This window comes from Chanodichthys erythropterus, chromosome 23 (genome assembly GCF_024489055.1).
Source record: "Chanodichthys erythropterus isolate Z2021 chromosome 23, ASM2448905v1, whole genome shotgun sequence".
In the NCBI taxonomy this organism is placed as follows: Eukaryota; Metazoa; Chordata; class Actinopteri; order Cypriniformes; family Xenocyprididae; genus Chanodichthys; species Chanodichthys erythropterus.
The window spans coordinates 16,833,477-16,849,268 of NC_090243.1; the positions used below are offsets into that span (position 1 = coordinate 16,833,477).

General features: G+C 33.5%; 1 protein-coding gene and 1 long non-coding RNA gene across 5 annotated transcripts; one reads left to right on the forward strand and one right to left on the reverse strand.

Moving 5' to 3' along the window:
• Nucleotides 1-228: 228 nt before the first annotated feature.
• fmnl1b (formin-like 1b) lies at nt 229-15,792 on the forward strand. 4 transcript variants are annotated; one of them, XM_067377283.1, is made up of 24 exons: nt 229-293; nt 475-558; nt 809-931; nt 3,267-3,354; nt 3,425-3,501; nt 3,648-3,741; nt 5,451-5,525; nt 5,787-5,897; nt 6,045-6,194; nt 6,416-6,517; nt 6,621-6,840; nt 7,080-7,232; nt 7,376-7,500; nt 8,558-8,760; nt 8,876-9,110; nt 9,395-9,463; nt 9,541-9,621; nt 9,973-10,102; nt 10,775-10,938; nt 11,024-11,125; nt 11,779-11,880; nt 11,966-12,080; nt 14,933-15,057; nt 15,250-15,382. In XM_067377283.1, exons 3-23 carry the CDS (start codon nt 816-818, stop codon nt 15,022-15,024), a joined length of 2,604 nt encoding a protein of 867 aa, XP_067233384.1. In that variant the 5' UTR covers nt 229-293; nt 475-558; nt 809-815; the 3' UTR covers nt 15,025-15,057; nt 15,250-15,382. The 4 variants fall into 4 exon arrangements, with proteins under 4 accessions (XP_067233384.1, XP_067233382.1, XP_067233385.1 ...); XM_067377281.1 differs by lacking the exon at nt 14,933-15,057 and having other exon boundaries at nt 15,250-15,792; XM_067377284.1 differs by lacking the exon at nt 14,933-15,057 and having other exon boundaries at nt 11,779-11,868; nt 15,250-15,792.
• Nucleotides 6,117-7,133, reverse strand: LOC137013500 (uncharacterized). Its single transcript, XR_010893737.1, has 3 exons — nt 7,110-7,133; nt 6,562-6,656; nt 6,117-6,173 (listed from the first exon to the last, which is right to left on the reverse strand). It is a non-coding gene; the product is annotated as an uncharacterized lncRNA (long non-coding RNA).

Genomic DNA, 15,792 nt, shown 5'->3' on the forward strand with positions numbered 1-15,792 from the left:
TTCTTGTTTCTCTGTCTTCAGGAGCGATTTCAGGTGAAGAATCCTCCATCAGTGTACATTCAGAAACTTAAGAATGTATTAGAGCAGGGAGGAGGCAGAAAGGTACTAATATGTGTGTGAGTTTGTGTATGTGTGTGTTTGAATCGGAGTGTGAGATGTAGAACTCATCCTATAATAATCAAACTGAAATACACGAGTGATTTTGTGTTTGATTTTTAGTTTAAAAGGCGAGTCCAAGAATCCACACAAGTTCTGAGAGAGTTGGAGATCTCGTTGCGCACCAATCACATCGGGTAAGAGCCATCACGTGACCGCAGAAAAATGCATGTTACTGACAATGCATGTCTCTGGCCTGATTACACAATAAATGAATAGAAACTTTTTACTACTTAAAGTTTGTTAAATGCAGGTTTCATCTGGGAACACTGGATTGTCTTTTGTTCTTCGTTTGTGAAGTTCTCTCTGTTTGTTCAGGTGGGCTGAGGAGTTTCTAAATGAAGAAAACAAGGGTTTAGAAGTGCTAGTGGACTACCTCTCTTTCGCTCAACAGGCAGTCACGTATGTACACACACACACAAACACACTGTCACACAAAGACACAATAGAGGAACCTAAATTCTTAATGTGACAAGGTGTCTGGGAAAAGAATGTGCTCAGAGTCAGACCATCCAGTGTCTCAAACCAAACTCTGATGCCAGCAGAACACTGGTGTTATATTCACTAGTCTGAGTAACGAACACAAACTAATATAACTGTAGTGCACAGCAGATATTAACATGCTTTCATAAGACAGACTGTGTTTGTACAGATATGACATGGACAGCTCTGATAATGGAAGCTTTGAGGAGAAATCTATGGAAGATCTGACTACGAGTGCGACAAACTCCCCCACCCACAATTCCCCACGCTCAGGACGGTCCTTCACCACAAGGTCAGTCATGCATGATAAACCGCTCTGACATGACGTATTGTTTCTTATTCAAGCACTTTTCAGATTTACATGTTGTGTGTGTGAAGTAGCTGTTATGTTTCTGAGCACTAAATAGTCACGTTCACAAATAAATGTATAAATCCTTTGTGAAACTTCTCATGGAAAATGTACATGTGTGTACAGTCAAACCAAAATTTATTCAGACACCTTGAACATTTAATTAATTTATACAGTTTATTCACTATAGCTAACAAAAAAAAAATGGTAATAAAATATGACAAGATCTCAGAGTTAAACTGACTAAAAATAATCTTAATTATGTCAGATAACATGGTCAGGTCAAAGTGTCTAAATAATTCTTGGTCCCAAATTTTTATCAATTTTACTGGTAGTCCACTGTAGAATTTTGGGGTATAATGTGTCACAGTTTACTTTATTTTGCTATCCTCACTTACATAAATGAGCTATAGTGTCCTGCACCCACTAGTACAAAAATATAAAAAATTATATCTAGTAGGGATGTCCAGATCCGATCACATGATCGGAAATCGGGCCCGATCATGTGGTTTCAGACTCGATCGGAATCGGACATTACCTCCCGATCAGGACTCGGATATATATGTATTAGGGGTGCAACGGTTCTCGGTAAAAAAATCGAACCATACGGTTCTCCACTTACGCACTTGCACTGCGGTCCATCTCGAATGACGACGCATCTATTGGTTAATATGGTTTGTTTAAAATAGCAACGTGGAAAACAGACAGAGTTCAGATAATGTATGTTTCAGTCGATGGATGCACAAAACGTTACAACAACGATAATCAGAAAGCGTGGACAAAACAGTCACTCTTTGTAAACTGTTAACTGCGAGTGCCGTCTGCTCTAATGTCCAGTCATTTACGTCGTCATCACCCGGGTGTTGATAGCGTGCAAGCGCAGGTGAGACCTGAACAGCACACGTTGCTGTCTGTATTTAAACTAACTCGTTTAAGCCTTGCTGATTTAAACCTTAAAGAACAAGACGCGAAAGAGAACTCGCACGCGCTGTGAGAAGATTTGTGTGCGCTCATCCGAAGCGCGCACACGCTTATTCCAGTCAGCGCGCAAATACTGAGTTCTCTTTCAGGTCTTGCGCTTCGGCGGCCACATTCATACAAAAACTATGTCAACATGCCCGTCCTAGCGAGTATCCTAGCAAACATAGTCGGTTATGTCTTAAGTGAACGTATATTAGTCGAGAAAGACAGCGCATGTGGAACAGTATATGTACTGGATCGTGCATGTCTTAAAGGGAAAACAACTATTCTTGCTGCCTGTATTTAATGTTAAATCAAACAACAAATAACAAAGAAATCACTCACTGCTCTTGACTGAATAGTTTTTGTAACTTCAATAATGATTAATCTTTATTTATTTTATACAGTAAAGATAATATGCAGTGATATTTTATATTTGATTTCTATTTGAAAACTGAATACCTGAAAAACCTGAAAAGCACTGTTCCTGGATCTGTTTTTTCGCTCTTCTTTATTCTTTTTTATGTAGGCTATTAAGTATCGGATCGGGACTCGGTATCGGCAGATACTCAAAATCAAATGACTCGGACTCAGACTCGAGGGCAAAAAAACGTGATCGGGACATCCCTAATATCTAGTGTCTGAATAATTTTTGGTTTGACTATATATTATATATATATATATATATATATATATATATATATACATACACACACACGCACACACATACAGTTTTTTTCCCATTAATTTAGAATACATTTTAGTATGAACGTTATTGGTGAATTATTATTTGTTTATAAAAATATTTGTAAGAAGATTTCACACAATGTGGTGTGTATGCAGGCTTATTTAATGAGATCCATTTTTCTTAATTTTCTACAAAATTCCATGTCATCTTCTCTTTTCAGCAATATTTACCACAGTTCTGTTTTTCTTAACAAAAATTCAGCATGCAGTAACTTATATATGACTATTTTCAGCTTCACAGATCTACTTAATGAAACCCAATCACACAAAACATCATGCACACCTGCTAAACACTATCACTGTATTTTCATGAACGTCAAAGTATGTGTGCAATGTATTTTGAGATCAAAGCAAATGCAATCAGACACAAACAAACACACAAACCTGTCCAATCGCTTCTATCAGGATCAGCTGCATTCCTGTTACAAAGAGTGTTTGTGTGTCACATATCTCTTTTAATGATTTTGAGATTACACAATAATATAGTTCTGCTTCAAATTAATTTATGTTTCTGTAAGTCTGGACAGTAATGATGTGTGAGCTGGTTTCACATGATCTATCTTCTCCTCAGGAAAGCTCTGAGATATTCGCGTCTGCTCAGCCAGAAGAACCACCTGCATCTCTGCATCTTGTGCCTTCGTGCCATCATGAACTACCAGGTACTTCTCACTCTCATCTCATCTCGTCTCGTCTCTTCTTTTGACTAATGTGTCTTTGTGTGTGTGTTAGTTAGGGTTTAATCAGGTGATGGTTCATCCCAGCTGTGTCAATGAAATCACTCTCAGTCTCAACAACAAGAGTGCTAGGTGAGAGGACAGTGTGTTTTGGTTTTAAATGTTTTTGTTTCTACACTTCTGTCCTTACATATGTGTGTGTGTGTGTGTGTGTGTGTGTGTGTGTGTGTGTGTGTGTGTGTGTGTGTGTGTGTGTGTGTGTGTGTGTGTGTGTTTAGGACAAAAGCACTGGTTCTGGAGCTCCTTGCTGCTGTGTGTCTGGTTCGAGGAGGTCATGAAATTATTATTGCAGCCTTTAATAATTTCAAAGAGGTAAGAAAAGACTTCCCTTCTTTTTCTGTTCATCCAGCTTACTTGTCTTATCATCTTGTCTCTCCTTGATCTTATGTGCACAATGCAACACTATATAAAAAAAAATATATAATCAAATAACAATATATATATATATATATATATATATATATATATATATATATATATATATATATATATATATATATATATATATATATATATATATATATATATATATATAATGTGTATATATAAAATAAATATTTATTATAAAATAATAACAATAATAAAAAATATAATTAAATAGAATATACCAAAATCAAATCTTATAATAAAAAGAAAATATATAAAAAATAAATAAAAATAAATATTACATTACTAAATATGTATTATAAAAATACTTAAAAGGAAAATGTTGGTTGTAATAAAATATAATCAAACATACCAAAACATAATATAATCAAATAATAATAATAATAAAATAATAATAAATATGTATTATAAAATAATAAAAAGAAAAACATTTGAATTAATAATATATAATCATATGTAATATACAAAAACATAATATGATCAAATATAATAAAGAACATAAAAAAAGACATGCACACATTTTTAAGTGTGGTTTGACTGTCTGAATACTTTTTAGGGCCACTGTACATATCTAATATATCAATAATTTTATAAATTATAATGGTAACACTTTATTTTACAGTGTCATTGTTACATATGTTACATGTAGTTACTATAGTAATAACTATAAATTATGCATAATTACATGCAACTAACCCTAAACCAAACCAAACCCCAATCCTAACCCTACAGTAAGTACATGTAGTGACTTAATATTATTCAGTACTTAAATGTATAATAACAGTGTAACAAAGACACCTTAAAATAAAGTGAAACCATTATAGTATTGTGAATAACATTTACTTTTCATCAATAAATGTCTTCAAGGATCAAAAACATGACCCAAACTCTTTAGTTATTCACACAGACACATGATGAGATTTAGATACAAGTATCTGATCTCCAAAACTCGAGTAAGCTGAACCTCAGACTATGATATCAGCTCTTACACCCTGTCTGAGAGTGAGAGACATCAGAAAAATATAAGACAGGTATATAGGAGATATGATCATCCTGCAACCTCACGTATTCACATGGACATCATTTTGAACTTTTTATGTCACAAAGACATTTGTGTGGGTGATGATTTAGATGCCTATCTCTGACACCAGAAAATATTACGCAAACTAGAGCAAAAACCAGAACATTTTATACCTGCTTTGGGGTTTCCCATCCATATTTCCTCATTGTGACAATGAACGCACATATTTACATAAAAATGTAACAGCCTTTCTGTAGCGAGAGCTAAATAAGCCAACAATAAACATCAGATGATAAACTATCCTGTAATTTGAAATGCTGTCAAACAAACCACGTTTCAGAAATCCTGGCAGTATCCGAAATCCTTGTCCATGTGGGGACATTTTTAGTCCCTAGGAGGAAAACAGCTTATAAATCATAATAAATTATGTTTTTTGAAAATGTAAAAATGCAGAAAGTTCTTTGTGATTGGTAAGGTTAGGGGATAGTATATACAGTTTTTACAACATAAAAATCATGTCTATGGAAATTTCCCATAAAACGTGTGTGTGTGTGTGTGTGTGTGTGTGTGTGTGTGTGTGTGTGTGTGTGTGTGTGTGTGTGTGTGTGTGTAGGTGTCCGGAGAGAAAAACAGATTCGAAAAACTAATGGAATATTTCAGAAATGAAGACAGCAACATTGATTTCATGGTGAGGACACAAAATTCTTAATGTTACCCATTTTCTATATGCATTTCAAATTCCCAATACTAACTTCACAGTACATACATTACATACATAATACATTGGTTTTCTAGACATAGGTTAAGGTTTTTCCTGTTTAATATTGTAGGAAACATATATATATATATATATATATATATATATATATATATATATATATATATATATATATACGAACATACAAAATGTCATCAATATATACGTTAACGTTTCCTTTTTTACCTCTAGGTGGCTTGTATGCAGTTTATCAACATTGTAGTGCACTCAGTGGAGAACATGAACTTCAGAGTGTATTTACAGTACGAGTTTACACAACTGGGACTAGACAGCTATCTAGAGGTGAGCAACTAAACTACGCTACCATTTAAAAGTCATTTCTTTTTTTTCCATTTCTTTTTTTCTTTTTATTCAGCAAGGATGCATTAAACTGATCAAAAGTGACAGTGAAGGCATTTCTAACGTTACCTATAATGTCTGTATGTGCAGAAGTTAAACGCCACTGAGAGTGAAAAGCTGCAGCTGCAGATTCAAGCGTACCTGGATAATGTGTTTGATGTCGGAGCGATGCTAGAGGACGCCGAGGCCAAAAATACAATAATGGAACATCTAGAGGAGCTACAAGAACAAAACACACAGGTACACACACCCAAAATTACTTCAACCTCTACTGATATAAATCGGATCTATATATCTTATACTGTATAGATGTTTTCAAATGCACATATATCTGTTTTTTGACTCAATAATGTGTGTGTGTGTGTGTGTGTGTGTATAGATAGATAGATTATTGTGCTATTTTATTGTAAATAGATACACACCAGACCATATTTAAGCCCTCATGATGTTGTGTATATCAGCTAAATACTAGACTGCAGCAGTGTGAGAGTGAAGCTGTGGAGAAGACGTCTGAACTTGAGAAACAACTTATACAGAGTATGAAAGAGGTGGAAGTTCTGAAGGTAACACACTTCTCACTCACTCACTCACTCACTCACTCACTCACTTTTACTTGTGTTTCCAGCCAGTATAGCTTTGGTTCCTGTTGCATGTGTGTGTTTTCAGGGCAGTCTGAAGGAGGCGCACGCTCAGGTCTCTCAGCTGCAACAGAAGGAGAAAGAGAGAGAGACACACAGTGAGAAAGAGCAGGAGCGAGAAAGAGACAGACAGCACTCTGAGCTGGAGAAGATGCTTCAGGTTTTAGTGGATCGAGGTCTGATCCGCATGGAGAGATCTGAATCTGGCTCTCTGGATTTACACATTATACCAGCCGCTAACACAACAGGTGAAGATCAGATATATACATAATAATGTGTAGTTAGGAAAAAGTTAACTTAATTAACTATAATATAATATAATATGTAAGGCAAATTCTGGCGAACAGCCACTGCTCTGGGCAGTTTTACAGATTATTATTAAATCTTATTTATTTTGAAAACTCCCAGCCATGTTATAAATGTAAAGATAAGTACTGTAACATATTTTTGTAAATAATAAATAAAACAATTCTCTTTTAATCCCAAGATAAGAGTACAACAGAAATTAAGGCCTCACCTGCAATGCAGTCTCCGCCCCCTCCTCCTGCTCCCGCCCCTCCTCCACCTCCTCCTCCGCCCCCTATGAGCACAGCTCCGCCCCCTTCACCTTTACCTGGAAGGGCAGTAACAGTAAAGACAGGTGAGTGAAATGATAACAGTCATGTATAGTACAAAACAACTATGAGATTCAAAATGATTTTGAATGAAAAGTGGAGCTGTGCACATGCACTGAAAGACTTACTTGTATTTTTTTCCCTGTGTGTGTGTGTGCATGTGTTTAAGGTGTAAAAGGTAAGAAGCCAATCAAGACAAAGTATCGTATGCCACTGCTTAACTGGCAGGCTCTAATGGAGGAACAGGTGGCTGGCACCGTCTTCACAGAGCTGGATGACGAAAGTGTGCTTGGGGTCAGTTCTGTGTTTCTAACTCGCCTCATAGAAATGCATGAAATGGGGCCACCTGAAAATAGAGTCTTTAGAAACATGCTACTTTCTTCTTGAAATATATATTTTTAATTACTCATTAAATATTTATAATATAAAATATTTTTTAAATTTGAATATAAGTTTTGTTTTTATTATTTATAAATTTTATTTTAATAAAAAATGTTTTTTTAGGGGTAGTCCTTCCCGATTTTTTAAAATTTGAATAGAATTTTTGTTTTTATTATTTATAAATTTTATTTTAATAAAAAATGTTTTTTAGGGGTAGTCCTTCCCGATTTTTTAAAATTTGAATATAATTTTTGTTTTTATTATTTATAAATTTTATTTTAATAAAAAATATTTTTTTAAGGTTAGTCCTTCCCGATTTTTTTAAATTTGAATATAATTTTTGTTTTTATTATTTATAATTTTTATTTTAATAAAAAAAGTTTTTTTAGGGGTAGTCCTTCCAGATTTTTTAAAATTTGAATAGAATTTTTTTTATTATTATTTATACAAAAAATATTTTAATAAAAAATGTTTTTTTAGGGGTAGTCCTTCCAGATTTGTGTGCATGTTTCGAACTCGGCTCATAGAAATGCATGAAAAAGGACCACCTTGAAAATAGAATTTTTAGAAATATTTGCTGCCTTTTTTCTTCTTGAAAAATAATGAATTATTTATAAAATATTTTAATATGTTTTTCAAAATGTAATCTTTATCAATTTTATTTTAATATAAAATCCCGTTTGTGTGTGTTAAAAAACATTTTAATATCAAATTTATTTTAAAATAAAACAATTTTGTTTTTAATGTTTATATATTTCATTTTATTTTTTGCTTTTTTATGAAATATAAAATTTTTTTTAAAAGTGAAATGATTCTTGTTTTTAATATTTATATATTTTATTTTAAAGTTATTAACGTTTTAGGAGTACTCATAAGCAGTTAGAATTATCGCAACATTTCTCATCAGAATTGATTTGAAGTACTAAAGACAATGTCACTCACCTCACTTCCTGTCCTGCTGTCTCTAAAGGAGTTGAATATGGACATCTTTGAGGAGTTGTTTAAAACTAAAGCTCAGTCTGCTCCAGTTGACGTTGGCACTCTGAAGGTGAAAGTGGCTCATAAAGCATCTAGTAAAATCTCACTACTGGAGCCCAACAGGGCCAAAAACCTCGCCATCACACTGCGCAAAGGAGGCATGAACACTGCTCAGATCTGCACTGCAATACAAACGTACGGTCAACACACACAATCACTTACACAATGATATGTTTCTTTTCTGTCACACAGTTTTGTTGCAAATAAAATGTGCATATATAAAACTAACCCTGGTACTCTCTCCATGCAGGTATAATCTTGATTTGCTAAACTCAGATTTTCTGGAGCTGCTGGAGCGTTTTATCCCATCTGATTATGAGCTCAAGTTGATTCAGAATTACGAGCGTGAAGGACGCCCCCTGCTGGAGCTGTCAGAGGAGGACAGATTCATGGTGGCCTTCAGCAAAATCCCACGTCTGTCACAGAGAATCAGCACGCTAACATTCATGGGAAACTTCAGTGATAGTATCCAGCTATTAAAACCTGTGAGTATGCATACTATACACTGTAAAAATGGTTTTTCAAAGTTGTAAATTAAGATTATCGGAGTATGTTTTACAAGAACATACTATTTCAGTCTTTCTACTTAAAAATGTAATTTAATTCAATGTTACTTGCAGATTCTTTGTAGTTAGTTGTAAAATTGATTAGCAATTTCTGAGAAAAAAAATTGTTTCTATACCAAATTTTTTTCAGTGTACATAAAATCATAAAATAAAATCAAAATCTATTTGCTTTCTTTACATGTTTACCTTTACTTATTTTGTAGCAATTAAATGCCATCATCGCTTCTTCCATGTCTATCAAATCATCCAGCAAACTGAAGAAGATTCTAGAGGTAAAGAGAATCAACTTTCATGTAAAATTATTTCAAATAATATCTTCAGCGAAAACTGATCTTTTTCTGTTTTCTAGATCATTCTTGCATTTGGGAATTACATGAACAGTGGGAAGAGAGGATCAGCATATGGATTTCGACTCCAAAGTCTGGATTTGGTGAGAAAACGATGATAGTTGGCCATTTTGAAGCAGATTAACAGTTTTAGTTTATTAGTGTCACTTCCGACATCTACCAAAAGTCTTTTTAATTGATAATTCACATATTGTACTGTCATATAGTTTTAGTTAATTGTATGTTATATAGTGTAAAATAAATACATATCTCATTTACTATTGTTTAATTGTATTTTTTGGATATATATGTGATCATTCAGTTGAAATAAATAGCTAAATTTATATACACGTACACACTGACTTACATTGCATTCAAGGTATATATTTGATCAGCTCATGTCGAGCGGGTACATTTGTTAATTTATCACACATATCTCACATTTTCACTTTCAGCTTCTGGACATGAAATCCACAGATCGAAGACAGACACTCCTGCATTTCATCGTCAGCATCATACAAGAAAAATACCCTCAACTGCACAACTTTCACACTGAACTACACTTTCTGGACAAAGCTGCGCTGGGTGAGTGTTCTCACATTTACATCAACTCACCAGTCCAGCTCTAAGTGTGACTGTTTTGCAGGACACAATATACTTTAAAGTGTTAGTTCACCCAAAAATAAAAATGCTGTCATTAATTACTCACCCTCATGTCGTTCCAAACCCGTAAGACCTTCATTCATCTTCAGAACACAATTTAAGATATTTTTGATGAAATCCAAGAGGTGAATCCTCCATAGACAGTAATTGAATCACCACTTTCAAGGTCCAGAAAGCTACTAAAGACATCGTTAAAACAGTTGACGTGACTGCAGTGGTTCAACCTTACTGTTATGAAGCGACAAGAATATTTTTTGTGTGCAAAAACAAAACAAAAATAACGCCAATATCTTCTCTACGGTGTCATTTTTTTACTTCTATATTATTGGCCGGCTCCTGCATCATCATCATCACACCATGCGTCATGCTGCTCACGTGAACAGCATCTGCCAATACTGAGTCGGCATTCTGATGTAGAACCTGGAAGCGCTGGACGTAAACAGCGTATGAAAATGACAGAAAAGATGATACTGTTGAAAATAACACAGAAGAGAAGATATTGTTAAATAAAGTCCTTATTTTTGTTTTGTTTTTGCACACAACAGTGCAAAATATATATAGGCTGACCTGAATTTTCATGTATCTTTCTCTCAGTCTCTCTGGACAGCATCCTTGCAGACGTGCAATCTCTGGAGAAGGGAATGGAAGTGGTCCGTAAGGAGTTCCAGCAACAGAAAGACAGCACTGTCCTCAAAAACTTCATGTCTAATAATGGCAGTCTGCTGGACACTGTGGTGAAAGACAGCAAAACCGCACAGGTTGAGATTAATTCAGTCTTGTGCATTTGAAATCAGAAGACCGTAATGAATAATGGCTTAATCAGCTCTGTTTGTCTCCTTGCAGGAGGTGTATCACTCAGTGGTGGAGTATTTCGGAGAGAATCCCAAATCCACACCCCCTTCTGTGTTCTTCCCTGTTTTCGCCAGGTTCATTAAAGCATATAAGGTGATGAAATTATTATTGAGTGCTAATATCACATCAGCATATATCATACCAGTTATGAGAGATTAAAAGTTGTGATGCAGTGTTGGGTTGACCTGAAACCACAAGCAGTTCTGTCTTGGCAAGGTTGAGTTGAAGTTGATGGTCCTTAAGGCAAGAAATGTCTGTCAGGCAGGCTGAGATGCGAGGAGCTACCGCCGGATCATCCGGCTGGAATGAGAGATACAGTTTTGTGTCATCAGCATACCAGTGATAGGAAAAGCCATGTTTCTGAATGACGAGAAGAAAATTGGCCCAAGCATCGAGCCCTGAGGCACCCCACTAGTTAGATGTTGCAACTTAGACACCTCACTCTTACAAAAATAGGGGTTATGACTACATAAAGTAGTCATAAAACAGTATCTGACTCCCTTTTCAAGAGCTGTTTGCATTTGAAGTGACAGTTAAATTAATTATCTTAAAATTCATTAGTACCATACATTCATCCCCCTAGTAGATATCCACCTCTGGAATGCTATTTTCAACATACTAGGACACACTAATCCTAATCTAGTATAGATAATATGCAATTTGGCATGCTGCTTTGTACAAATATGTTTTTCCTGTCCTCCTTCCTCCAGCATGTTGATTTACTGATGAAACTTTTTTCTCTGTAGCTGGCCGAAGAGGAGAACAAACAGCGAAAGAAATGCTCTGAGAATGAGGACAGCGTATATTTATCCATCTCTGACCCTCCCATCACATCAGTGAGTAATAAGGTAATGCGTGATAGACAGAGACAGAAATAACTCAGAACAGGAAGTGAAATATGAAGACATCTTACCGGTCTGTTCGTGTCAACAGATGCCTGCACTGCCACACTTACCACAGGTGGATCTGATCGCAGAGCTGAAGCGCAGGCAGTTGTCGCCGCTCGTGAGAGAGGGCAAAGATGGAGCCATTGAGGACATCATCACAGGTCAGTCAACAGTCAACTTACTGTGGTTGGGTAAAACCAGTGCCCTAACTTTCAATTTTACCATGGTTAGGGGTTTTATTATAAGTGCTGCAAATAAAACCTGACACATACCTTTGTGTTTTCTAATTAGGGGGTCCCAGTAAAGTTCAGGAAAAAATAAAAATAAATAAATGAATAATAAAAAAAAATAAAATGACAATTTACTAAATTTGAAATTCTGCTGTTTCATTCTGCTTTCTACAGAATGGTCAGAAGTTATGACATTAACTTTGAACATTTATTTGTTTCTATCTATTGACAGCCATACTTTTATTATTTATGTACAGTATTATAATGATGATTAGAAAAAGATACTGTCAACTCAACAGAAAAAGAATAAATTATAATATATATATATATATATATATATATATATATATATATATATATATATATATGGGCAATTCCAGCATTATGGACGTGACATTTGGAGTCAAAACTTGAAATATAAACGCTCAAAGAATGCATTTAATAGTAACATATTGAACCGTCTATTTATATATTCATAATCCCTTACTAAAGGAGTCCAGACATTAGAAAAATGTCAGTCTATTCAACTGTTTTATATTTTAGATGAGGGAAATATACAGCGTTACGGACGTGATAAAAAAAGTCACTAAGTTTTGGGTGACAACATATTTTTTAAGAATTCTGTGAATTACATTGAGCAAACCAAAAGTAATACTGCCCACTGAATGAAGAAGGGTTGGCTCTTCACAGAGCATAAAATAATAATTTTATTTAATTTTTCATGTTCGCATTAATGAGGAAAAAACAACGTTACGGATGTGACAGTTTTCCGTTACGGATGTGACCGGTCTGAAAGCGGCACAAAAGACTGGTTTAAAACTGCTTTAAAACTTTCACAGAGACCTCAAGCAAGCATTTAAACCACCAAATACTGAAATCTGGGATACCAGTATGGTAAGACTCCACAATTTATCAACTTTTTACTAAACTTTATACAAATGTAACATTATACTCTGTAGTGCAAAAGGTTATGGATTAGACCTATTTATCATGTTGACAAGCATGTGCGTTGTTCAAGAATCAATTTAGAGACCATGACTTTCCTTCTTACAGAACTGCTTATAAAGTTTCAAGTTATTTGCATTTATAATTGTTATATGACATAAACTTAATTTTTAAAATGTTACGGACGTGACAGAGCACTGAAGCGTCCTGACCTCTTTATTCTAGCTCTTATAAATTCATCAGGCAGTGCTGTTATGACTAAATGAGTGTATTTATTTCTCAGGCATGTATCCATCTTTCTACACAATGCTTACTGCTAAAATAAAGTTTAAAAAAATGGGGTCTTTGATCCCTTTTTTGAAAGCATGAAATATGGTTGGTTGAAAATTTAATTTAAGCATTGTTGCTTACCACATATATTGTGGATAAACAAGGCAATTTTCTTAAAATTTCTGTTAGAGCACATTAATACAGTATATTACAGACCTAAATGGACAATTTAAAAAGGGTTTTGTTCTTTTGGTTAAAACTTTTTTTTTTTCATGGTAAAGATGACCTTTGCGTGGAATTGCCCGTATATATATATATTATAATTAAACGTTTTATAGTATAAATGGTTCTTTATACAAGTGTATATATTTCAATACATACATTTATACAAAATTACTGAAAATATTATGGACATTTATATAAAAGCCCATTTATACTATAAAAATTTTAAATATTATTAATGTACATTTAATATTTATACATATATTTATAGATAATAATAAATATATTATTTATAAACTATAAATATATTTAAATAATATACGTTTATATAGACTCCTTTATAGTATAAGCTATAAATGTATAAACTTTATATGATTTAAATATAAATGTAAAAATAATATTTATAATCTATAAATATATTGAAATGTATTCAATATATACATTTGTGAAGACTAAGGTGTATTATAAAATGTAAATATATTTATGAACAATAAATATATTCAAACATTTATATAATGTACATGTGTATATAGACTCCTATATACAGTACTATAGAAATACATTTTATACATGTAAATATAATATTTACAATGTATAAATATATTGAAATGTTTATTTTAATATATACATTTTTAAATGTAATATTATGAGAAAAATTAGATATTTATAGTTTCTAAATGTGTATAAATCTACATTTCATATAGTATATATATATATATATATATAATACATCAGTATACTCATAGAATAAACATTTTAAATTTAAATGTAAATATTTATAATCTATAAATGTATTGAAATATATTTAATATATACATTTGTAAACAATAATGTATATTATTAAAATGTAATTATAAATGTAAATATATTTATAAACTGTTTTGAAACATTTAATTTTCATGCATTAAGATTAAGATCCACATACTATAAAAATAAATGTTAAATATGTAAATATAATATTTATAATCAATTATTTTAATATATACATTTGTATAAGACCCATTTATACTATTAAAAAATGTAATATTATAGATGTAAATATGTATATATTTATAAACCATAAATATGTTGACATTTATTTGTAGTTCATTAGCCAAACTGCACACTGATATTCGATTTGGCAAGAACTATCTGTTTAAATGGATATTTTCACAAGTGTGTTTGTTCTTCGTTCCTCATAGTATGCCTTGGGATTCTTTTTCTAGATTAATTCTCTCTTCACTCATCATTTTGTCAGTTATTTCTGTCACTCTATTTTTCTGCTTTTGATATTCAGAGTATATTGTGTATATAGTTCAATTTGTCTTATTTCTGCCTTCCTCTAACATCTCTCATCTGCTTCTCAGCTCTGCAGGCGGTGCCGTTTACGGCCCGTTCTGGGAAGCGTTCGTCTCGTCTGCTCTGTGATTCGGGTTTCTGCGATGGGAGTTCTTTATAACCGTCTCTGCTTTTCTCTCTTCTGTCTCTGAAGGTATTGCTCTTCATCTAGACACTGCTATCTGTGTCGGCTTTGCTCTTCGGTAACACTGAACTTCCTGCAAGTGCCTCCCTCAGTTCCTCCTTGTAGATCTGATGTTTCCCTTTTTGAAAAGCTCAAAAAGACATCTTCATCAGGGAGGTTTTCTGACTGCGTGTATTTGCATTCGCGTGTGTGTGTGCGCAGGTTTGAGGAACCAGCCGTATATCAGAGCAGACGGAGGCAGACGAAGCGCCAAATGGAAACCAGCTCAGCAGCTTCCCGTGTCGTCAGACATCTCTCTGTGAAACACACACAACTCGAAGGTTTCCCAGATGAACGGACACAACTAATGAAGCCAAAAACAGTTTACATAAATATTTAAACAGCTACATTAAGCTCTCAAACTATTTATTTTCAATTTAGCTCAAGAAATCTGTCAAGAACGTGCTTTTATATTTCACATTTTGCCTAAAATTATTTAATTATTTGAATAATATCATTGAAAGAATTTGACTTTTTTAGTTTTATTATGATTTTGGGGTGAAATATGGCATATTCTTGACAGGTTTTGTAAGATTGACCCTTTAACAACTGGATTTTCAGCTAAATTTTACATTTAGACACTTTATGTTGATATTTACATGATTGTACGCTTACACCAACTACTGAAAACTAGCTTTGTCTAGTATGTATATATTTATTTTTTTCATACGAATCAATCTTTTTCTTTCTACGTGCAGTATGTAT